Source organism: Erythrolamprus reginae, chromosome 3, assembly GCF_031021105.1.
Source record: "Erythrolamprus reginae isolate rEryReg1 chromosome 3, rEryReg1.hap1, whole genome shotgun sequence".
In the NCBI taxonomy this organism is placed as follows: Eukaryota; Metazoa; Chordata; class Lepidosauria; order Squamata; family Dipsadidae; genus Erythrolamprus; species Erythrolamprus reginae.
In genome coordinates, this window is record NC_091952.1 from 211,476,278 (window position 1) to 211,501,777 (window position 25,500).

The following is a 25,500-nucleotide window of genomic DNA, read 5'->3' on the forward strand; positions in this document are numbered from 1 at the left end:
AGTAAGGCATTTGATAAAGTAGACCATAACATATTACTAGAATAAGTAGAAAAATGTGGATTAGATAGTAACATACCAGATGGATTTGTAACTGGCTGATCAACCACACTCAACGTGTAGTGCTCAATGGAACTGCATCTACATGGAAGGAAGTATGCAGTAGAGTACCCCAAGGCTCTGTTTTAGGCCCAGTACTCTTTAACAATTTCATCAATGACTTGGATGGTTGTAGGAACTGGGTATGTCTAGTTTAATGAAAAGAAGGACTAGTGGAGACATGATAGCAGTTCTAATATCTAATGTTCTAATATCTCAGGGGTTGCCACAAAGAAGAGGGAGTCAAATTATTGTCAAAAGAACCTGAGAGTACAACAAGAAGCAATGGGTGGAAACTAATCAAGGAGAGAAGCAACTTAGAACTAAGGAGAAATTTCCTAACAGTTAGAACAATTAATCTGTGGAACAGCTTGTCTCCAAAAGTTGTGAATACTCCAACACTGGAAGTTTTAAAAAAGGTGTTGGATAACCATTTGTCTGAAATGGTGTAGAGTTTCCTGCCTAAGCAGGGGGTTGGACTAGAAGACATCTAAGGTATCTTCCAACTCTGTTATTCTGTTCTATTCTATTCTATTCTATTCTGTTGTCCTCAATATAAACTGCATATTCTTTTATAAGGTTTTATTAAATTTTGTGTTTCAGAATCATGTGAGAAAAGTGAAAGCATTTTGAGGTGAGCAAATAACATCTGAGCCAGTTGGATGTAGAGGTTAAAAAGATTCTGAATTCCGGTCCAACCTTAGGCAGAAAGCCAGTGATCTTAGTCTTTCTCTCAGACCTAAGAAGCCGCTGTGGCAAGCCACGTCTTAAAAGCCTTGCCAAGCAAACTGCAGCAACTAGTCCAGGCAATCTCTAGGAATTAGAAATTGATTCAAATGTCAAAAAAAGAAAAAAAAATCCAGGATAATCTGTAAGGTGTTCTAAAATGCAGCATAATTAGTAGCAAAGTATAAATTTCTTATCTAGAAAAAACTTCTTGGGACTTTTTTCCCTCTTCTCACAGAAATTTCTAATGTGGGGTATGCATTTTACCCAGCAGTTCCACTTATTCTCAGGCCAAATGATGCAGTGATGCTATTTATCATTCTTCTTTCAAACAGTAAAATTGACAATTATTCACAAATTTTAAAAGTACTGTAGCTTGACATTACTGATTACCCCAACGACAGATAAACAACATACAGCAGCTTAAATTCAGGCATATTTTGTACATAACTAAAACCATTTGTAATTTTATTGATATTTTGTGGAGTTCACATATTTTTTTTTGTACAGCAAACATAACACTGTAGGCCGCAAGAAGCTGCAGCACTATTGTTTAATAGCAGCAAGTTATATTTTTATCAGGGTATGTGGACAATAAATAGTCTGTTTCTTTGGATATGAATGTTTAAAATGAATTTCTGCTGCAGCTTCATAATGTGATAGCTATTTTACAGAGCTTATACACAAAAATATATATGCAATCTTTTGTCTATATTTTATACAAATACAACAGTAGTTTGTGAATACATTGTAAAGTACATATACATGATAAGCAACACAAATTTCCATATCACAGGATAGTAATTTTAAATGAAATACACAAATTCAGTCTGGAATGCATTTTTCTATTTTGACTCAAAATCTGTATCACTTAAACTTTTTAGCACACAAGTTCAAACATTTCTCACCATCTAAAAATATAGTTTCAGCAATCCAAGCTTGTTTCAGATGTCATCCTTTTTATGTTAATTCCCAATATATCAATATTTAAGAGCTTTTATAAACAAGTATGTTCTTCACTTCACACCATATTAAAAGCCCCATTTGTTTTAGTTTGGATGATAGGTTTATTTGGGAATATATGACCAAGTTTTTACTTTTTCCAAGTGTATATGAAAAAACTGTGGTATACAAAATTCATTAATGACAAATTAAATCACAGTATAAAAATATACATCTATAAATCTAATATAGGCCTTTCTCTATGGATAAAAATACATCAGTCTAAATGAGACAGGGAGATCTGTAGCACCATGAGAGGAGTTGTATCCCAAGTTATATTAGCAGCATGATCCACTATATTTGTAGGAGTGTTTCTGAGAAAATAAACATTCATTCTGGTTCAATTGTACCACTGATCTGGATACTGAAAATCTTTGCATGCAGTTAACAATAGTTCTATGTTAATTAGGGTTAAATACTTATTGAAAGCCAAGGACTTTCAACATGTGGGCACCTTTATAAAGGTGAAGAGTATGTTAATCAACATGACTAACTTTAAATGATCTCTAATTTCGAATGGGTGGTTAACTTACTGTATACTGATATGATGTTGATAGGCAGCTGTCATTCATTTACATTTAATGTAAATGTAGAGATCTTTGTACTCAGAGGCACATTATTTTAACCTGATCAACCAGTGTATGAGACAAATAATTAAGAGCTTCATTCTTTTTATACTAACAGGCATAAGATTTACCTATGTTGAATTTTAACAACATTGCGTGACAGGATATCACACTTTGAAATTCTGTTTATTAACATTCTGAAGATTTCTCTTCTATGCATAGAATAAATTTTACTAAACTTAAAAAGTATTTCAAATAAAATGTACAGGGCTGACCTGTTGGTTTAAAACCCTGTCCTTAATGTCATTCCCATTTAATTATATGGGGTTCCGCTAACAATTGTGGGTACATGACTGCAACCTCCAAGTTCCATGTATACACTTAAATATGGTTAACCACTCAATTATTGGACTGATATTAAATGGCAGTAAAAGATATGTTGAAATGTGTAAACCTAGGAATCTACTGTAAAACTCTTTAAAAAGACACTCTAGTTCTGTGCAATAGAGCAAATTGATAAAAAAGAATACTTTATGATGTACCTGTTAATAGTTACACTGTTCACCATATTGTACCCAAAGCATTATACCAAAGGCCTGCATATGTCATCTAATGGCACTTGAAAAAGTAATATTTTTTTTTAAAAAAGCAGAAAGCATAACCTGCAAGAAATTATTATAAGATTTATATTTTTGTTTTGAAAGTGCTATATCTTGTATTATGTGTAACAAAGAAATTGATCGAGTTTTAGTTTAAAACACACACACACACACACACACAGCGTAAAATACATATAGAGCTCACTAGGTAAAAGATCCTGAAAATATGTACTCTTAACATTCATTATTAGCTTAATAAAGCAATCATGTCTGGCTCATGTTTTAGTCAGTATATGGTTTTTGGAAACCTCTACTGTCAAATGAATAAATCACACTATTCCACAATTCACTACTAATAAAACATAAGCAAATTTATATAAAGTGTCACACAACACTTCATTTTTAAGAGTTAACCTGGTAATTATAAAATAGGCTTTAAAAATTGACATTTTAAAATTGCCAAACAATGTCTCTGCTTAAATGATAGTCATAAAGCACTAGTGTGTAAATAACGCCCAAACTGTCATTCTGCTTCCATACATCTTCAGTGACAGTCACACAAGGTGTAGCCATTTACCAAAGTACTTACTGAATGAGGTTCAATATCTTGTCTGAAATTCTATTGCTAATTTGAAATGCACCTGTTCACTAATTAATCCCATTTCAGAACCTGAAAGAGCTGCCATAACAATATGGACCTTTAACATGGATCAAGGATTACTGGAAAAACTAGTTATTTTTTTAAAAAACAAGGTAACCAGCAACTAATACTGAAAACAGATAACATTGTTATAACATGCTTTATACATACTAACCCTATCAAAATTATAAGTAATGTAGTGGTAAATAGGAAAAACTGATAGGTTAAAATCAGTTCATTTCACTTCTTTAATGAGTGAAATTTTGTTTTCAATTATCTGTCTAATGACAGTATTTTGCTAGGAACACAAACAATTATGAGTAATGAAAAAAACTGGGATAAAGACAATGAAACTGAAGCCAATTCTGTTTTTAAGGGTTGAAAGTAATCACCATCTACAAATAAAGGCACGTAAGGACATTTACATTTTTTGTAAAATATGAGTCCTCTGAAAAGACAAAGACTTCCTTTCTGAAATCCCCCAACCCCTGGGATTAAAATGGTGCTAAAAGCCTGAAAAGCAATATTGAACAAATCATTCCATTAAAGACACATTATAGCAATCTGTTTCATAGAAACTGAAAGAAGCAATCATGCAGCAGAGCTAATGACTACTTTGAGAAAGTATTCTCACAGAATATTGGAGCAGCTTATAAAATTTGAAAAGGTATTTTCCTTATTAATACATCCTTATTTTAATGCCTTTGGAACAAAACACTTATAAAAAGTTACTATTCAGTAATAAAATTTAAATACATCAGTATAAAATAGTAAAATCATACCTGCATATTGCTCCTACGATAAAGTAGGAACTTATGATACAAATATTGGGAGCCAAAGCTCCTTAATGGGAGCAACTTTGTTTCTGTTAAATATATTTCCTTTAACTACTTAAAACTCATGTATTTAACCACACTAATGAATAGACATAATTATATGATTTAAAAATCTAAAGGTATCAGTGGATGTGTTTCCAAAATACAGCAAAAATACATTTTCCATTTTTATATCACAGTTTTTCTTTCTTTTGGTTACTGGGAATATAAGAATATGTTTTGAAAAGGAATAGCAATTTGACACACAGCATGAATAGCTGTTTTGCTATTAGTTTTTCTAAATACCTTGAATATTAAGTAAAAGTGGCATAAGCAATATGCTTTTACTTCACTCCTGAGAGTCCTGTTTTAAATTCTTGGCATTGAAAAAAAATCACTAGCAAAATACCCAGGTGTGGTAAGGAAGATTACCATCTAAGGTCTTGCACAGGGGACAATATATGTCATGAAATACAACTCAAAAGTGATTAGCTGCAATGTAATCATGGAAAAACATATTTGTGAATTTACATTCATTTTCTAACTTCAAATTGAAATCAACAACATGTGAAACCTTTTGGCAGATTTTGACTCATCTTTTAAATGAGAATAGGAAATGACAGATATTTACAGAATGATGAAACAAATATATTTATATTTCAAGGTAAGCTCGTAATTTTGTTTCTATTTAGAGTTGCCAATAAGGCATACTTTTTTTGCCAAATGATACTTCTTTGTAATTGCACTTAAATGAAGAAATACATGTACACCCTAATTGTGAAATTATTTAAGAAAAAATAGGTCCTTCAGACCTTCTTAGAAATCTACATGTAAAAAGCTGAACAATTTTTCATACTGGTAACAAATGTACTCATTTATAAATTATTGTTTCAATTGTTTTATAAATTTTTCATAAAATTCAATTTTTAATGTTTTGTTCTTTCTTAAAATTATCAGAAGAGCCACATTTAATTACCATAAAAATGATCAAATCTCAATTAAGGTTTAAAACAAGAGATCTGTATCATTCTGGAAACATTTTTTCCATAGACTTTTTAAAAATTGTGGATCTATTGGCAGTGATTAAAACAGATTGTTTTAAACCAGAGTAAACAACTGTGAACAAACACATTCAAACTATTTTAAAAATTAATTTGAATTTTATACTGGCTTAATGAGACTGGTACTGTACAAAAGTAGATTTACAAATGACATAGTAGGCACTACAGTATTTAAAGTCATCTAAGGCATTTCTATAGATTTGTCACAAGGCCATTTTCTCATCTTATTGGAAAGCTTGATGAAAACGTGGTAGAGTTGTTGTTGTGTTTAGACTGCTACTGAAAGCTGCAGACAATGAGTGAAGAGACCCAAGACTAATACCATTACCTGGGTCTTGAAGGTCTTGTGCCTGTGGAGGAAGCTGACTCATAGATGAGAGTGCCTCCTCTTGTGAGTAACTCATTCCAAGATTTCCCACAGAAACAGAAGGATTAAAAGGAGGTCCATTTACTGGTATAAAATTGAATAACTGAGAGAAGTCCAGTGATGGGTTATTTAGAGGTTCGCTTATAGAAACAGAACTTTTGGAAAGAGAAACATCCCCAGATCCATCATCTAGTGGACCTACTTGAAGATGCAACCCTAACTTAGATGATGATGCTTGAGAATCTTGGGATGAAGAAGGCATACCACTTTGCAGTTCCATTAAGTAACTCTCCATTTCCCCTTTCAATGGCTGGTCTTTCTCAGTCATAGAAACTGTATATGAGGTAGAACTGAGTGGATATTTTAAAGAAAGCTGGTGAGAAGGGTGGATTGATTCCATATCTATTGGACAAGGCATTCCTAAAGGTAATGATGTGGCAACCATTTGGTGTGCAGATGTTGAACTCTGCATGGACTGAAGTTGTGTGTTGTATAGATTTAATTGTAGAGTGTTTGTAAATGGCTTTGATGTCAGTTCAGTGGAAGATAAAGACATCACTGGAAGCAGCTCATCCTTTATAGGCACAGAAACATTGCAGGTAAATGGGTCAAGAAGGTCCATTGGCTCTGTTTTGACTTTCAAAAGTTCTTGATTATGACTTTTCTTCATATGCCGTGTTAGATGATCCTTCCGGCCAAATCTCTGTGCACAATACTGACAGAGGAAGTCCTTTCTTCCAGTGTGTACTACCATGTGTCTTCGGACATCCTTTCGGGTGTAAAACCGTCGATCACAATGTTCACACTGGTGTTTTTTCTCCTTCACTCCACCTGATGATTTGCCTGCATGAGTTTTTAGGTGCTCCAGCAGTACCCCTGTGCTTTCAAATGTCTGCAAACATACTTTACAGTTGAGATCACCACTTGTTGCAGCATGCAAAGCCAGGTGACGCTTAAATCCAAGCTTCGTGTTATAGTTCTTTCCACATTCTTCACACTTAAAGGCCTCTTTATTGGGATTATGTGTATGTAGGTGATTCTTTAGATGATCTTTTCGATGAAACATTTTCTCACAATAGTTACACTTGTGGGTTTTCTCAGAATGAGTAGCCATATGCCTTTAAACACAGATATATTCTGTAAGTATTTATTTTGACCAGAAGGTACATATGCTCATTTTACGGTTCCTAAATACTAAATATTTTTGAAAGAAATTTACATGACATATCACTACAGACATAACATATCATACTAAAATGTAGCAACACACCTTAGAATCTAATTTATTCAACACACCTTAGAATCTAATTTATTCAACACACCTTAGAATCTAATTTATTAAACTGATATTTTGATGATTTTAAGTTTCATTAACATTTTATTATATAGTATTACTTATTATAGCCATACCCAAAGTGCTCAGTCCATTCACTTTTTGTAACAAGTTTATATAACTGAAAAGATTTAAACTTCTCTTCAAACACACACACACAATATTCAGATTTGTTTATAATATTAAGAACTGAAGTTTATAATTGTACAATTTGATGTCTAAATAAAGGTCAGCTGAGTGTACACAAATATATATTAAAATGGCCAACATATAATATAATCTGAAAAATAAGTAGAGTTTAATACCTTAGTAATTTGTACTTAGAAACAAAGGCCTTGGTGCAGTCTTGTTGTGTGCACTTGTAGGGCCTCTCTCCTGTGTGAGAGTATGAGTGAACCTTTAATTTCTCAACACTGTTAAAGGCCTTGTCACACAGTTGGCAAGGAAAGTTTTTTCTTGGTTTGGATTCACCACGCTTACGTTTCCCTGAAGGGACTTTCTGAGTATCTCTTACTTCTGACAAATCACCAGGAATGACAGTGGCCATCGCAGCCTAAACCAGGCCTTCTTGTTGGACACTTGGAAACTGCCCAACTCCACTAAATGATTTAGCTTTAGATGGCTTCTCAAGTTTCATGTGGTCGTTAAAGAAAGCAAAAGGGGACTGGAAAAAAAAATAAGAAACAACTATTTGTAACTACACTTAATTTTGAAGTTTACTTGCTACGTGATGCTTTTGAATAAAGCATATATAAAATTAGGTTCAGCTGGTCTAATGTAATATATGTAGGCGCTTTTTAGACTATTTATTACAGCTCAAAATTCACTGCTCAGAATGGACAGATCCACATGTACTCTGAAGTACCTCATACTGCTTTATAGGTTTTTGAACTAATTTATATGATTCATGAAATTTTAGCATCAAAATTCAAGTTGGATAATATATACTTCCAAAAAATTGTTGTTTGAATCATAGCATTGTGAAAAATGAATGCTATAGGATACAGCAATATGGAAGTAATACTACAGAATAGAAGGAAGGTCTGCATATTTGAAGGGTCTCATGTTTATATTATTAATTTAACTTTTACATCTCTCTTCTTCCTATATGGTTTGCAAGAGAATTAGAAGTCTTAAATAAAAGCAATGACCTGTAAAAAAGAGGGGAAAGAATCCCAAACTTTATATAAAAATAAAAGCAGAACAGGCAATCTAAATCATTTTTATTATTTGCAAATCAGAAATTTTTTAACCAAGCTCCTTCTTTACCATCTTATCCTGAATAAAAACTTTAAAAAATATTATGAGAATATTCAAAGATGCAGATCCTCCAGGTATATTCTGGTGATAAACTCCTTGGTAAGGTTTTCCATGCAATGTTTTAACATAGGAAAATGGTCTAATATTTATTAGCTAATTATTTAAATATCTTATATCCAAATTACCTAAATCTAAGTATTAGTACTATAGGTACTATGCAATTGCTTTAATTTTTATCACCGTAAGATAGGTAAAATTAAAATGGGATCACAGATAGCAAGGCCAGAGAAATAGATTGGAATAACTGACATATATAGTTTCATAAAAGACAAATGTAAGCATAGAAGATGCAATAATAAGCTGAATAAGGCTTAGTTTGTTTACAAAATTTGATACATTTTGTACAGTCCTCCTAATTGGCAAATCAATTTTTAAAATATCTGAGATCTTAAAACAGGGGTGTCAAACTGGCAGCCAATTGTAGGATGTTTTTGCCATGCCTATACCAGCTCCGTGAATGGCAAAAACATCACAATACATCACATTCCGGCAACGTGACACAGCAAGTTTAACACCTGTGTCTTAAAACATATATTAAAATGACAAAAAGTCTTTTACTTCCCAAAAAAAGTTGTTTCTAAATCAACCTAACATTTTTTTCCTGATTAACTTCCATTTCATTTTAGTTTTAAAAAATTGAATCTTATATTTCACAGCTTATTTTTTTCTTTTACTTTTTCTCTCTTAAGGATGTATTTTTATATATTAAAATTTGTTATCTGAAGAATAAGCTAGCTATTTAGAACAGAAAGACCATTCTTTACTAAGATGTGTTAAGAGCCAGAAAATAGATAGGCAAGACACTCTCTCTGTGTTATGTGGCTTAGTCTGGAAAGATGTTATCAAAGAAATCAAGAAACAAATATGGCTGGTCCCTTCTTACTCCATATTTAGATTTGAAGCCTAAGAAAAATATCAAAAATATCCTGAGTTGGGGTTAAATGAATTTACAAAAGAATATCCTTGAGAGCAACCAACAGCAGTGTTTGTAGAAAGCATAAAGTTAGCTTTGTAAGAAGGGCAGGTAGGGATTGAAGAAAAAGGCTGAGGGAGATTGCAAAAAAGTCTGCAAAGAAAACACCTGATAAATTACCTTATTAGGTCAGTAAAATTAAACACTGCCCACCGTCTGGATCAGCAAATTGCCCAGACAGACAAGAAAGCTGGTTCCTCAACTTGCAAATACTTCATCTGAGAAAAGGAAGGGACCCAGGGATTATATAAGGAGTTAGATAAATTGCCATAGTTTAGGCTGTAATGCTTATTAAGACTGTTGGGCAAGAGCAGTAAATCCAGCCTTGGATTTCTATTTAATTTCTTAGTTAAGACATTTTACTTTAAATGTTACTATCCGTGTCCGTGTTCCTAAATGTTTGAGCAACTGGGGAAAATAACTTTCTGGATCTCTACATCTTTGTACAATCCAGTATCCAACTGTTATGTCTATTTGGGTCTCAACTACGTACATAATATTGACTCCAATAGTTCTGCGAACATAAATTTCAAGCAATGGAGTGTAATAGATTGTTTTTTGCTTTCTCTTCCGCCCTAAAGCTTTCATTTGCATGGACAGAGAATTGGGATTAAATATTTATGTCTCTTTTTTGCCCTTCATTGATTTCACAGTGGATACAGTTTTGTTATACCCATGCATACCAATTGACAGGTTTAGATCCTCCAATAAACTTGAATTTAGTAAATTCATCATTCCCACTTTTCTCCTTGCAGAGCAGGTTGCCCCTTGAACAAGGTAAGTGGAGTGTTGTATGATCCAAATGAAGTCTTTGCTAGCAACTGCTACTACTATGTAGAAAGTATACAATCAATGTAAAGTATCTTCTTTTTGTATAATAGCTTTTGTTTAGTAATGGAGAAAGTAATTTCAAGAAGTAATTCTTTTAAAATATACATGATTTTAAGAAAAAAGTGTTCTAAAGAATACACATTTTAAACCCAAATGTTATAAAAATAAATTATTTTAGATATAAAAATATCCAAATATTCAACACTTCATAGCTAAATACTTTAATATATGGACATATAATTTTTTTGGTCTTAGCTAGGCAGGAATACTGACTTTTAAGTACATGAATATTCCCAATCCTTCAGATTCACTCTAATTGCAATTAACTCTAATTGTTATAGAAATTTTATTTATCACTTTGCAAATAAAACTGTTAATTTTTTTAAATAAATATGTTTTAATGCTATGACTGGAAAAACTGCAGCTATACAGCAACATTAATTATTTTTAACTCAAAATTGATGAGGAAGAAATGGCCTTTAAGAAAGAGCCACCCCGAGTCTTTGGAGAGGGGCAGCATAGAAATCCAATTAATAAATTTAAAAAAATCAGATCCACAAGAGACTGATTGCTTAACAACTGGCCACCAGAAAATTTTGAAGTCATTCTAAAAACTGAAGTACAGGAGAACAGGTCATTTATTGGTAAAAAGGTTTGATATACCATTTGTATTTATCAAGCACAAATTTTATCATATCTTAAGCAATTCAGTATTATAACTGATATGCTAAGGAAGGGAATAACACTGAACATTTCCAATCATAAAAAAGTAACTTATGCCTATCTAAAAGCAATGGAAGTCCAAGTTTCTAAGACAACTGAATCTTAATCAAATTAATAATATTGGTATATATGTTGCTCTGTATATTTCAATATTTAATTTAATTAGACTGAATTTTAGAATTTTTAAAATTATAGTTCTACCTCAAATTAGCAATTAAATAATAAAAGTGATTTTTTAAAAAAAAGCTAGCATTGTAACTATTCTTATTAACACTAATGCCTATTTAACTAATAAAGCATATAAATATGTGGGACTGAAAACACCCTAGATTCTATTATGATTATGATTAAAGAACACTAAAAAAAACTGTGAGTAAGCAGAGAAAGAAAACAAAATGTAAGAGATTTTACAGAATTGCATTATGGAGCAGGAAAGAATGAATAATATCTTATATCATTATTTTTCCATTAGTTAATCTTCATATTCTTAAAAATAAATGCATCTTAGGTTATGATGGCTAACACAACCCTTACCTCTCAGGCTCTGCATTCTCATTTCCTAAATTAGCTACCCCCAACATATTTTTCCTGTCCATATTTAATATTGATCTTCAAACCGAGCTGCGATATAATTTTTAGATGATTGAACTGAGGGCAATCAATTAAACTCTTCTGTCTTACCATCTCTCCTGTTCTTTATGTTTATATTATTTGGCTTCAACTAATTGGGTTCAACAGAATTTTGTTGGAGAAAAAGGGATATTGATTTTTACCAATCCATTCTTCCCACTATAGCATACCCTGCAAAGGATTAAGAGGGAATTGATCCTATTGGTTTAAGTCTGCTTTCTTTTCCTTAAATGCACAGCATACACCAACAAATTTTCATTTTCTTGAGAATAACTACAAAAGTTCATAGGATACATATGTGTCCCATTTATTGCATCTTGGAACTATCCAGTATAGGTCCCAGTATATTAATAATATGGTACATATTAAGAACCTCAGCTTCAGAGGAAAAAGGAAGCATTTTACAGGTAGTCCTCAATTTACATCCAAAATTGGGACTGGAACTGCCGTTGCTAATTGAGGCAGTTTTTAAGTGAGTTGCATCCAATTTTATGACCAGTTTTGCTCTAGATGTTGAGTGAACACCACTGTTGTTGTATGAAGTATGCAGTCATTAAGCAAACTCCACCCCTCCCCACTTTGATCGGTGGAAGCTAACTAAAAAGGTTCCAAATGTTGATCATGTGACCCTGGAATGTTGCAATTTTCAATAATTCATGTCAGTTACCAAGGTTCCAAATGTTGATCATGTGACCCTGGAATGTTGCAATTTTCAATAATTCATGTCAGTTACCAAGGTTCCAAATGTTGATCATGTGACCCTGGAATGTTGCAATTTTCAATAATTCATGTCAGTTACCAAGGTCCCAAATTTTGATCATGTGACTATAAGTGCACTGTAATGGTTGCAAGTAAAAGGACATATTTTTCAGCACTGTTACTAACTTTGAATCATTGCTAAATGAATGGTAAGTTGAGGACTAGTTGTACTTTTAATATATGAAAATATATGGAAACAGAGTTTTCATTTACATGCTTCCCATAATTCTACCTGCGCTGGAGAAAAATCCTGAACCAATTTAGAAAACTGTAGATGCATTTCCTAGAACAGGGGTCAATAATCTACAGTCTATGGGCTGGATGTGGCTCACCATCTGAAATCATACAGCCTTGATCCCAAAAAGATATACATTTATCCAACCTATGAGAGAAAGGGAAATAGTGCTTGTTGCCTGCTGCTTTAAACTTAATTATGAATTAATTATGAATTGATTATGTGGATTCAAATAATAATAAAATTCAGAATTATAGGTTCTTAAAAAAACAAAAGGATTTTGATGGTCTGGATCCAAAGAGGTGTACACACATGAAATATCTGAAGAGAAAACTGATCTTCTCTTAAAATTACATTATTGATTAATGCCACAGAAAATTACTGGTTTTCGAAAACAGTAGGGGTTGGGGGTTTTTTGGTAGAGAGTGAGAAAATATATATAAGAAGCAGCGCAGAAAAAGATTATTGGAAAAGTTCTCATGTAAATGATGAACAATGCGCATAGTGTTTTGAAGCCCAGCTGCTTTTGGTTCTGTTATCCCTAGGGTAAATGTCTAAATAATTAAAACACTAGCTTATTATTGGTAGTTGTCAAATATTGCTAATTCAATTGTGGATGTACAGGCTGAGCAATGCAGACAGTATTTAATATTGTTGCTCAAATATTACACTTCTCAAAGACCAGCTGAAAAAAATTTGAGCAGTGTCTATTTTCAGCTTCAGTACACATTATATTTGTTCTTTCACAACTGTAGAATGAATGATACAGTATCAATTACTATTTAAAACTATACTACAAGATAATACTTTCATATAATAGATATATATATATTATACCATTTTAAAAGATGTTCATACTCAAAATAGTTTTATGGTAGCCTCTGTCAGTGCACACCTGGTGATGGGCAACGAAGATAAACCTTCAGATTTTGGTCTTAACCAGTTCCACTGACATTTCTAGAAGTAAACCAGAATCTAGTGCTTCCCATTTTTGCTGATCTGAAAAAAAAGAAAGAAAGAAAAAAGAAAGAGCTAGACATCATATGATCCAAGACAAATATTTAACACAAATTGTACTGAGTTTCTGTCATGGCAGCCTATATGGTACCTTTATTTTATGAACATATAACTTGCCTTCCTATTTAAACAATTTTCAGGAAAGTAGCTGAATAAACCAACCATGTAAACTCTTCACATCAAAGCATCTTAAAGTTAGAAAAACATTATATATCAACAGATATATATATAAAATCACAATTCAGTGCACGAAATATTGCTATGCAAAACATAACCCATTAATCTAAAAATTAAACTTGGAAATACAAACTTAGAAATAACTGATTAAAAAAACTTCAAGGTCCAGGATTGCATTGGAGAAGAGAAGAAAATATAGGACAGTGTTTTCAAAAACCAATTTCATAGCGTATAATGAATATTAAAAATGAACCAGATCTATGTTTCAGGGCTGCCTTCATGACCATTAAATAACAGTCACTTTTTATCTGACAGATATGGAATTATGTATACAAACTGCAGGTTTAGTTGTATGTTTAGGAAAAGATATGGAAAAGATCCATGGTTAGGAAAAAAAGTTATTTCGAAACACTGATGAAATCTATTTTTTTTTTAAAACTACTGGTTCTATGGGCGTGGCTTGGTGGAGTTGGCAGGAGAAGGATACTGCAAAATCTCCATTCCCTTCCCACTCCTGAAAGAAGGATATTGTAAAATCCCCATTCCCACCCGACTCTGGGGTCTGCCAGAAATGGAATTTGCCAAGCTATTCAAAATTTCTGCTACCGGTTCTCCAGAATCTGTCAGATTTGCTGGATTTCACCTGTTTCAGGAATACAAAAGGTTTGATTGAAGAAATAAGTGCCTAGAAATGTATTACTGTATGAAAAAGCATATCATTTTAAGCTCTGATATTCAGTACAATTTTCTCCTGCCGTACACTGCATTTTACTTTGTAGTATGCCTGCTTACAATTAAGTTCTATACCTCTGCATATGTTTTGGTCTGTCAGCCTCAATCTCTTTTCTCTGCAAGTTAGGTTAACAAACTACACCAAACCATACATAACAAATCAAGTAACATTACAACTATTTTCCTCCACCAGCTCCCACATGACACATAAATTACTTTACTGAAAGAAGCCTGTGATAATGAGAGTGTCCTCTATGGTCTTCAATTGTCGATGTAACACCAAAGTTCTTCCCTAGGCTGCTTCTGGAAATTCTTGTTAAAGCATACTGTAGAAGCATGAAAAATGAACAAACATGGTATATCACTCAAGCAATATATCGAAGCTTAAGGTACTGGTTTCAAAATAATAGTATGGTAACACACAAACTCATACATTCAATATTATCCTTTCCATGTATTAAAAATATCTCAAATGATGTCTATCTCAAGTAAAACTTTCTCTATATTCTGAATTTATTACTATTATTAGAATATGTGGAACGTGGTGCCTAGTAAAGCTGGAGGAAAACATAATAATCTAAAACAATAGGACTTCATTTAAGTTCACAATGACAGATATACTGTAGTTGTCATAAATAGAGACATATAAGAAAAAAACTTCATATATTTCATACATCTATTTGATGTAATTGGGATCATTCTATCTCCATATATGAGTCCTAACAATTTTTATGATGTCTTATTTATGACCAATTATAATTGTATTTATGATAGTATTAATGATGCAGCCATTGGTTTCCACAACTATGAAAACCTGATTGTCATCAAATTTAATTTCATGGTATGCTCAACCTCTAAAATGCTGGATGGATTGAGGAAAAGAGACTGCAGGCTAGAACTGGCAAACTGAAGCTTGCATCCACCCATGGCTAAGAAATGTTTGCAGCTAGATAGTTGTCTAGCCAACTATCTTTCTGTGTCATAATCAGCAAAGTAATACTTCTTGCAAATTAGTTTGCAAAATGACTAAGCATATTGTCTGAACATTAAATTGTTACCTATAAGACACTTTAAACTCTTCAATTCTGAGGCATGTATTCATATTAAAGCTTGCAGGAGACCAGAAATTGTACTCAGACAATACTCATAAATAATTAGTGAGCTAGAGACATCATTGCTCTTGTCACATACAGCAGGGGTATATTCTTATAGTGAGATGTGATTAAATGTAATGTAATGAATATTTTACATTTTTTAAAATTATTCTCAAAGACTGGATTCACACATCATGCTGAGCTATAATGGGGATGACGTTTGGTCATTTTGCTTAGCATATTATGTGATTCCAGTAATCAAGTTGGCTTGCTAAAAATTACCTTAAATGAATGACACATTCTCATTTTTCCAGTTACTCCGAATATCAATCTAAGTGCTGGGATTGTAGTGTAGTGTAGTGTAGTGTAGTGCAGTGGTGTTTGTAATATCTATCAATGTACAAAGTGAGGATGGTTGAGCTTTTGAAACCTGACAGTTTTAAAGAAGCATTAATTTTCCTAAAGCAAACTTTCTGCTAAAGCAATTTCTCCCAAAGCTATATTTTTAGTCGGCAGCAAAAGTAAAAAATCTTCTTCAGCTAATTTTAAATAACCAAAAGGCATCCAACCATGCAGGTGGGGTGGTTCAGTGGCTTATTAAAAGATCTTTAATTACTATAATTCACTACCATAGACTTGGGAAGGAAAAAGCATGCCGTATTTCTGTAGTGGATAAAAATTGTTTTATTTATACATTTTTTTCAGCTAGGGCAGATTAATTATTGAGAAACCTTTCAATATATTACAGCTGCTTCTGCCTGTTTTTTCATTCCAGATTTGGGAATTTTCCCCCCCAAACCAGTAAACATATTGTTTTTTTATATGCCTACAAATTTTCCTTATCTTCACACTATTCTATTGGAATTTATTATTCATTTCATATGCCTTTAAGGCATTTGTCACAAAATGACCAGACTGCTATAAGGAAAAGGCTATATAATATAATTCTAACAGTCTGCCCAAGTTTGATCCTGCTTCTGCCCATCATCAGCTGACGCTCAATGGCTGAGGTCGCTATTTTTAATTTCCTCTTTGCCTAGGGATATACCTCATATGATATTTACTGTCAATGAGATTTTAATAACTTTTATATCTGTAGTTTTTATATGTGGTTTCATCCATTTGTTGTGTGTGTTCCAGAACTGCCTTTGGTGAGATTGGCAGTTATATAAATCTGATAAATTAAAAAAATGACTTTGATTATCCAGTCTATCCTAGGCAATAATGCAAACTGTATGTAAAAGATAAAAGAATGGCTAACAATACTAGAAACAGATTTCGCATTGATTTTGTAGTATTCTCTATATATTGTGTGGCGAGTAAGTTTCCTGGATTTACAACTGTTTGTTTAGTGACCAAAGTTATAACAGCATTGAAGAAAGTGACTCACGACTGGAACTGTTGCAAAATTCTCATGGTCACATGATCAAAATAAAGGTTTTTGGAAAGAATTACCAATTTATAGTTTTATAACTGATATCAATATATATTTTCAGAAATAAAATCATTTATTCTGTTTTTCTGATAAACACATTAAAAGCTTTTGAGGAATGTCTGTTTCACATTTTATTGAACATTAATATTGCAAAAATGCAGAACTTTAAAATGGAATGCAAATTTTAGTGTAGTACTGTATTAACTTTGCCTATTAGTTTTACCTCTACATTGTCTGTTTATTTTTATTTCTTTTGCAGTTTGCCACACTATCCTCCCAGTTGTTAAAAGGCACAAAAACTGCAGAGTAAAGAAAAATGCCTCGGCATTTAAAAAAAAAAATCAAGGAAATTTGGGATTCAACTCACTGGACTAATTTTTGAAATACAATTAATATATGGTAATCCTCTGATCTTGTATATTAATTAAGCTACATACATACAGGACTGCTCATTCACACAAAAACTAGAATGATACGAAAACTTGTTTGTGCATCTCAGACCTAAGCAATATATAATGTATATATGATGGTTGAAAGATTGCTTTAATTTCTTGGATAAAGATGAGTTTCCTAAAACTTTAATAAAATATTTTTTAGCTTAGCAGGTTTCAACCACTTTAGTAAATATGAAAACTCTTTATTACACCCATTTTCCATTACTATTCAGAATGTTATTTATCATATTAAGGAAGGGTTATTCAGAGAATATCAGAAATACTGATATATTCTTGTTATGTAATTTGCATTTTACTACTAGAAGATTTGGGAATCTACTACAAATTCATTTATTCCCCCAAAGGTTGTCTGCCATCATACATTAAAAAAAATAAAAAATAAAAACAGTTATAAATGAGCTGAGCAAACTTTATGGTTTTGAGTATTTTTTTAATACTTATTTATCTATAAATAAAATAAAACTTGGTAAATAACATACTGTAATGTTTAAGTAATCTTATGGCCCTTTAAAAACTCAAATATTTTCTGGTCATAGGCTTTCATTAATTGTAGCCCAAAGCTTTTAATTTTTTTTGTCTACAAGGTATTAGTTAATGTACAAGATAATGTAACATTGCTTTGTTCTCAACTTATTAATTTACTGTATCACTAAAGCCAAAAGTAAAGAAAGCAATTTAAAACCATGGACTGATTTAGAACTACAGTAATTTCATGTATATGAAAACGAGTTTCAAACTAGTTTTCAAACACATAAATTTTACTATACTTTTAATATAGTGAAATGAACAAGATATAGATCCAGTTCATCAAATAGTGAAGCCTCAGAATTGGTCCCCATTTTGCTGTGGTTTATGGTTTACTTCCAATTTCAATTTGTGATTAAAAGCAACTTGCAGTATAATGAAATCATGGATACTGAAATATAGGTTTCTCTTCAAATGTATAGTTGTAACTTTATTACAATACCAAAGAAATGTCTGTAATTATTTTTTAAAAAACTAGAATTTGTATTAATATTCTCTGAAACCCTAAATTCCCATTTTGTACCATATTAAAACCATTGCAAACTGATCTCATCTATTACAAACTATTTTTACGCAAGAAAGTAAAAATTATTTCATTACAAATATTTCCCAGAATCTTCCTTTTAAGTATACATATAAATGGTATTATGCACAGTATTTTAGATTTTCCTCAGTTTTGAGCAAAATCTAAATTATTGTGCATAATACATTTCATATACCTCACACTGTAGGTTAGATTATTCCTTCATGTTTTGTATAAGATTATTAAAAGAAAATCATTTTATCTAAGAATCTGGAAAAACTAAAAAGAGAAAATCATTGAGAAGCTAAATTAACTAAGAAACAGGCATAGCAAGCAAGCAAGCAAGCAAGCAAGCAAGCAAGCAAGCAAGCAAGCAAGCAAGCAAGCAAGCAAGCAAGCAAGCAAGCAAGCAAGCAAGCAAGCAAGCAAGCAAGCAAGCAAGCAAGCAAGCAAGCAAGCAAGCAAGCAAGCAAGCAAGCAAGCAAGCAAGCAAGCAAGCAAGCAAGCAAGCAAGCAAGCAAACACAACAAAGTTATATGCCTTAGTAAGAAAAAATAACATTACACTAGAACAGTGTTTGGAGAGACTTGAATGTAACTTCCACACTTGGAATGTCATTCATGACAAATAGTTCTACAAGTATTCCATACACTTAGGAAGATATAAGACAGGAAGAAAATAGGCTTACTATATAGTTTGTATGTATTTTAATTCCAAAATAAACTACATGAATAAGACTGGCAATATAAGTTTAACATCTATGGGGAAAAATCACAGCATTCTAATCCAATACAGAAGTATTGTACATTTACAGGACCATTTAATTCAATGTAATTTGAGTTGCATAATGGAACATTATACTGAAACAGTATTTACCGAATATCCAATTCTATTTCTATCAAGCAAAATCAATGACACAAAACTTTGAAATTATATGTATCATATACATACATACATACATACATACATACATACATATTCTTTCTGAACAAATGTAATTCTAGGATGTAAGTTGCAAAATTTCTTACCTTTGAAGTCTCAAACAAAAAGATATTGTTTAAAATATAAGTTGTGAAAGTGATTTGTCAAAGAATTAAATTTAGCTAAAAGTATCCCTAGTATTTTAAAACAAACGTACACAATATTTCTATGTTTATTGTCATCTATGTATCTTTTTCCCAGCCATTGTTGTGCTGATCTTTTAAAAACTATTTCTACATTCTGAATTCAATAGATACATCATATATATCTATATAATGTAATATAAAAAAGATACCTCTTTCAACTTCTCAAAAGAGATAAAAAATACACAAATATGTATTAAAATGGAAAATGATCCAGCTTATTCCATCATTACATGGATCATATTAGTCTTTTAAAAATTAATTTTAACTGACAACTGCCTGAAAACTAATGTCTGCTAAATACTTCTAATTTGATTTCCAGGGATATTCTGCATACACAGTACAAATGTGATTACAATAGCTTTTTCAAACATATTTTCTTCTTGTTTTTTCATTTTCCCTCTTCAAAATATGTTTCCATTATCTCTTTTCAGGTTCCTATTTCCTAGCTCCAATAGAACATCATATTCATAATCTTTCAGAGAGATAAGAAATGAAGTTGATTCTAATTCATATATATCTTTCTTCACATTTTGGTTTTGAAAAATTTACAAAAGATGTCACACTTTAAATTATATCTCTTAATTGTTTGGATATTTAATTGTCTGGAGAAAAAATATACAAATATACACAATTTCATGGTAAGAGGTTCACTGGGATCAGATTAAAGCATTTTAATTTTAATTTAAAAAATTCCAATATTAGTACTCAGTTTTGTAATTTCTACAAAGTATGAATTAGTTTTCCAAATCCTACACATTCACAAAAACTCTGATGTTGTATTTTTGCAGTAATATACAGAATTAAGCAATTGTGAAAATAGATAAGAATTGTAATTTTTAACAAATATATTCATACTAGTTTTTTGAAGATATAGGTCTTTCAAAAATGTACACCATTATTTGAAAATACTAACTTATATCATAGTATTTTACTTTTGGTTATCTAATTGTTGTGCAGTTATAGGACAGACACACATGCTCAGATTATATGAATACAATTCATATAATTGTGCTATCCAATACAATTCATATAATTGTGCTATCCAATATATAAAACTAAGAAAATTTAGTTTTATTGTTTTTCAGACACTTGTTTATCTGCAAAAATCTGCATTATTGCAAAGAAAGAAAACTACTTTATAACAATTTCTTGTTTTCCTTAAATGTAGACAATTTTTGTTTCATGCATCTTTTACTTAAAGCAGTAGCTGTCTACCATGTAAATTTTTAAACAAATTCTATGTCAGACAAGTACAAATATTTGCATATTTCATTTATTCTCATAGTTCTCTAACACTTTCTAAACTAATTGGTTAAAGGTAAACGGTATGTCATTCAGATAATTACTAAATATTTCTGCTGAAATCTACTGGAATTATCAATTCTATCTACTTTCAGAAGGATATTGTCATCATTTATGAGATTTTAGCATTTTAGTGTGACTCACTGAAGATACTATAAACCTTTAACACATAATTATTCATTATCCCTTTTAAAGTTTAAAGTGTGAAAACCATTACAATTAAACTTATCACATACAAATGATAATCTCTTAATGTAAAGTACATCATTTAAGCCTTTTCTAAGTGTAAAACAAATTTACATAAAATGACTGATATAATGCATTAAACTGAGCAACTTAAACCTCTATATCAAATGAGTAAAATTACAATGGAAAGGAACCATTTGATAAAATGTTAGTAAGAGGTTGAATATCATAATTTAATTATTCATCCATCAAACATGAATACCTAACTAAAATTTAAAACATTTGTGAAACATAGTTAATTATAAGATAGAATGGAGAATAAATACACTTAAGAACTATAAAATTTCTAACATTATAGCATAACAGAAGGTGGGGTTTTATATTAATTCAAGAATCAATATAACTTCTTAAAATATTGTTTAACTTTTTCAAAAGAATTGTATGTTCTCAGTAATAAAAGATCTATATTCTTGAAGGACTATCCAATTTAAAAATATTAAAGATTTTAAATGATTAAAAGAATCTAGCATTTCACCTGTTCTTTAAAAAGCCAGGAAATAAAATATATTCTAGAAACAAATACTTTTCTCAATCTTTTAGTTTTAAATATATTTAGGGCTAAACAACACAATCTAATTTAATTTCATTAAACTTTTCTATAAATGGAAAACATTAATAAAACAGCAAGAAAATAAAATTCAGTTTGTATTTTTCTAAAACAATTCATTTTTAACAATGAATTTATCAAGTCAGTATATCACATAAAACATTACTGAAACACTAGTTCTGTACATATATTTCAGATAATTTCTTTTATGAAAGGCAGATAAATTTTATTTGTTCCTCTGGGAAATACAATTTAATGTGAACTTTAGAGAAATCAAGATTCATGCTCAAAACTCTTTCCATTCATGCTCCACAAATGCCACAGTGTATCATGTATTTAGGGTAAGTGTGAAAGATTACATGTCTACTTCCTATTTATTCCCCTATATATACTTATGAATGTAGAGACTTTACTTAGTGACATTCTTAAAAATGTGCATCAGTCATTTGAAATTTTGTTTTTTTTAAAGTTTTTTTATTGTATTTGAAATATAATATATAGCAAAAATAGGTTAATCTTCAGGAAAAGAGTTTATATAGCATCTTTCCCAAATGAATCCTTCCCCAAATGAGCTAATATATTCTTTAAAAATAATTGCAATGATTAATTTTTTAAAAAACAGATAACTGGAAAATTTGGGGGGGGGGGTTGTGCAAAGGTATTACACCACAGGATTGTTCACAGTCAATACATTTACCCAAGAAAGTGACAAGACATTATGATCTATAATCTTTCAGTTGCTCACATAAAAGACACACTAAAAGATATTCAGATACACAAAATAAACACTGAAGACTTTAATCTCAACATCCAGTTCACCTTTTTGGGCAGAATACTTATCTCAATTCACTTTATAATCTATACTGTGTAAAAGTATGTTAGCTATGTGTGCATTACTATAAGCTTTTAAAACATGTATGTGAATCCTATATCACAAAGACTAGCATTAAAAGACAGGCACTGGTACTTCAAATTATTAGATGACTATCAACCAGAGATTCTAAAAATATGGCAACAGAGATCTCATAAGCATATGTAAAGATTTCACACAGATTAGGTCTGTTATGTGTTCTAGCCTTATATTTTGATCAAGTTTGAATATCATAATAAGACATTCTTTTACTTCATATTAACTGACCCTCCCCCCCAACATTGTCTAATTATCAGCTCCCTCATGCCTTCAATTGAATTTATATCAATACAAGGAAACTCTGTTATTCTAAGAAATTATAATGCTATAAATTACAGAAACTATTTCAGTTTCTACACATAACATTACAAAATCTATTTCTAAAGCACAATTTAAATTCAGCCATGTACCATACAGTCTTCTGACACCACAGCAAGTAAATACTTAGATCCAAATCAATATCCATTAAGAATCTCACTGGAACTAGTGCAAATCGGTGATCTTAAGGGGTCATAGTCTTCCTTCTGAGTTTGATTTATGGATTTGCATTTTAGCAAATACAGGACAACTACTTTGCCTTAGCTAGAGCTCTGACATAGGTGAGGATAGCTAAAAGAGGAGCTGTCTCTTTAAGATACCCTGCTCTGTCTCTGATCCCACGTGAAAACCAACATCAGCAGCACTTTCACATCAACTTTAATATAATGCAAAGAATACATCTTCGTTATCTGGAGAGAACTATAGATTGCACGCTTTGTAAAATACACATCAAATGAAGTATGCATGGTAGACCAAGTCACCGGTTCTCTCCCAGAACCTCTCACTATGTCTATTTTCTGCCAGTTCAGTCTAAGGCACGCTGCCTTAACTCCTTAACTCCGTATTGTACAAACAGAATGCACTTTATAAAGAGGCACCCCAAACACTTGATATCCATAATCAGCCTAAAGATATTCCATAAACAGGGCAGGTTTACTTTTTTAAACTGCATTACATTTTAACTGCGAGAGACCCAGTAAGGCAATCTTGAGGTAACTCATTTCCCGCCACCTCCCCTTTCTTGCATCTGTACTTCTACCACCACCACCCAGACAAAGAAAAGGAAGGTACAAAGTTTGGCAAACGTTGCAGTTACCTTCTTCACAATCAGCTCCACATTGCCCCAAAGCTGTGCAGCTCGTGCATTCCCACCTCCCGCCACCATTCAAGGAAGAAAGGGGTTTTTTCACGTTCTCGCAGTGTCGGGAATGAGCTGTAAAAGGGCTTTTGCCTTTCTAAAAAAGCGATCACCAACAACAAAAATAGGCATCAATTTTAACTCCTTGCTCTCCGAGAATATTAAAACCCCCACACGAAGGTGCGCAGGTCCAGTGTGATCTTTTAGGGGCCAATTCGGAAGCTCGGGCGACTTGGGGATTTTTTTAAGGAATTTTCGTGCTATTTTTAATTTTGTTATGTGCCTCAGTTCTCCCTCCATTTTGGTTGTTTATGATACTGACAACAAGCTGTCCCTGCTCTCTCTCTCCGGATCTCTCCTGCTTTCAGTTAACGAAGCCCGCTCCCCAATGCTGCCCACCCTCAACCTTGCTCGCCTTCCGAAGCTCCTCTCCCAAACCCACACGGGAAAGGAAAAGGGAGCTTTCTGATCGGCCGAAGTCAATAAAAGGAGGCAAATTCATTTCTTTATGCTGCGGGAGGAAGGGGGGGAAGCGAAAAAAAAACTTTTGTCCAATGAAAAGAGGGAGAAGGGCGCTGGATGTCCCAAAGTGACTCCAGATCCCCCCTAAAGCTTCATCTGCGGGCACCCCGGGACTCCGTCCGGGAAGAACAACCCCCTAGCAAGGTTTCTGCGCAAAATGCGTCCGATTCGGCGACACCCCTGAATTTTCATTAATTTTCTCTTATTTTGGGGCACCGCGGACTCTAATGTCTTCCGCTCCTTCCTCGCTGCTGCTGCTGCTGCTACCGCTGCTGTCACTATATTCGCAGCACAGACGCTGGAGCTCAGGGAAGGGAGGGGGTGGAGAAGACACACATACAGAGAGAGGCGAAGTGTGTGTGTCTGTGGAAGGGGGGGGACTTTTCTCACAAGTTTCTGCAAAACTCCCCACTTTACTAAAAGAAGCGCGCGCGGAATTGGGGGGGGGCAGCACTTCTTCACCGTTCCAAGAAATCCGGACCGAGGCAAAGGGGAGGAGGAAGAAGGGGGGCAGAGAAAACGGAGAAGAAGTCCCAGCCAAGTCTGGAGAAAGTGAGGCTTACTTTTAGGGTGCCTTCCCGGGTTGGAGTCGGGGACCCCCCAAGAAGCCCAGAAAGGCTAAAAAGAGAGATGGAGCCGCGCAAACCTTCCCCATCCCTGCTCCGGCTGCTGTTGCTTCGCTCTTCACGTCCCTCCTCCTCCTCCCCCTTCAGAATTTAACCCTAATATTTCCCTGCTGAACCCCGGCTGCAGGACCCCCAACCCACAGCAGACTCACCCCGGGAGCCTCAGCATCCCCTCAGCACCCGCTTCCCGCCTTTTACAGGGTTCTCCGATTTTTCTGTAATTTTTTCCCCATATTTCGGGCTGGACGCGGCGGGCCTGGAAATTGTTTGCTTTCCCCTCTTTCCAGCAGCCATTGTAGTGTATGCGCTGCGGTGCAGCTCAGCCTGCCGCACACGCCGCGCCCACACCGCCAGCCGCCCACACGCGCCGCGGGTTGGACACCTCCCCCTGTCACTCAGCCGCCGAGCC

General features: G+C 33.0%; 1 protein-coding gene across 4 annotated transcripts; it reads right to left on the bottom strand.

The window, feature by feature from the left end:
* Positions 1 to 1,271: 1,271 nt before the first annotated feature.
* PLAG1 (PLAG1 zinc finger) lies at positions 1,272 to 25,460 on the bottom strand. 4 transcript variants are annotated; one of them, XM_070747785.1, is made up of 4 exons: positions 25,244 to 25,402; positions 13,572 to 13,675; positions 7,511 to 7,869; positions 1,272 to 6,990 (listed from the first exon to the last, which is right to left on the bottom strand). In XM_070747785.1, exons 3-4 carry the CDS (start codon positions 7,750 to 7,752, stop codon positions 5,730 to 5,732), a joined length of 1,503 nt encoding a protein of 500 aa, XP_070603886.1. In that variant the 5' UTR covers positions 7,753 to 7,869; positions 13,572 to 13,675; positions 25,244 to 25,402; the 3' UTR covers positions 1,272 to 5,729. The 4 variants fall into 4 exon arrangements, with proteins under 4 accessions (XP_070603886.1, XP_070603885.1, XP_070603887.1 ...); XM_070747784.1 differs by having other exon boundaries at positions 13,514 to 13,675; XM_070747786.1 differs by lacking the exon at positions 7,511 to 7,869 and having other exon boundaries at positions 13,514 to 13,675; positions 25,244 to 25,460.
* Between the last annotated feature and the right edge of the window lie 40 nt (positions 25,461 to 25,500).

Bases quoted from the DNA above. Each gene is read 5' to 3' on its own strand.
- PLAG1 (XM_070747785.1), bottom strand. From the start codon at position 7,752: ATGGCCACTGTCATTCCTGGTGATTTGTCAGAAGTAAGAGATACTCAG. The intron at 6,991-7,510 runs GTATTAAACTCT...CTGTGTTTAAAG, and splicing joins TCTAAGTACAAATTACTAAG to GCATATGGCTACTCATTCTG.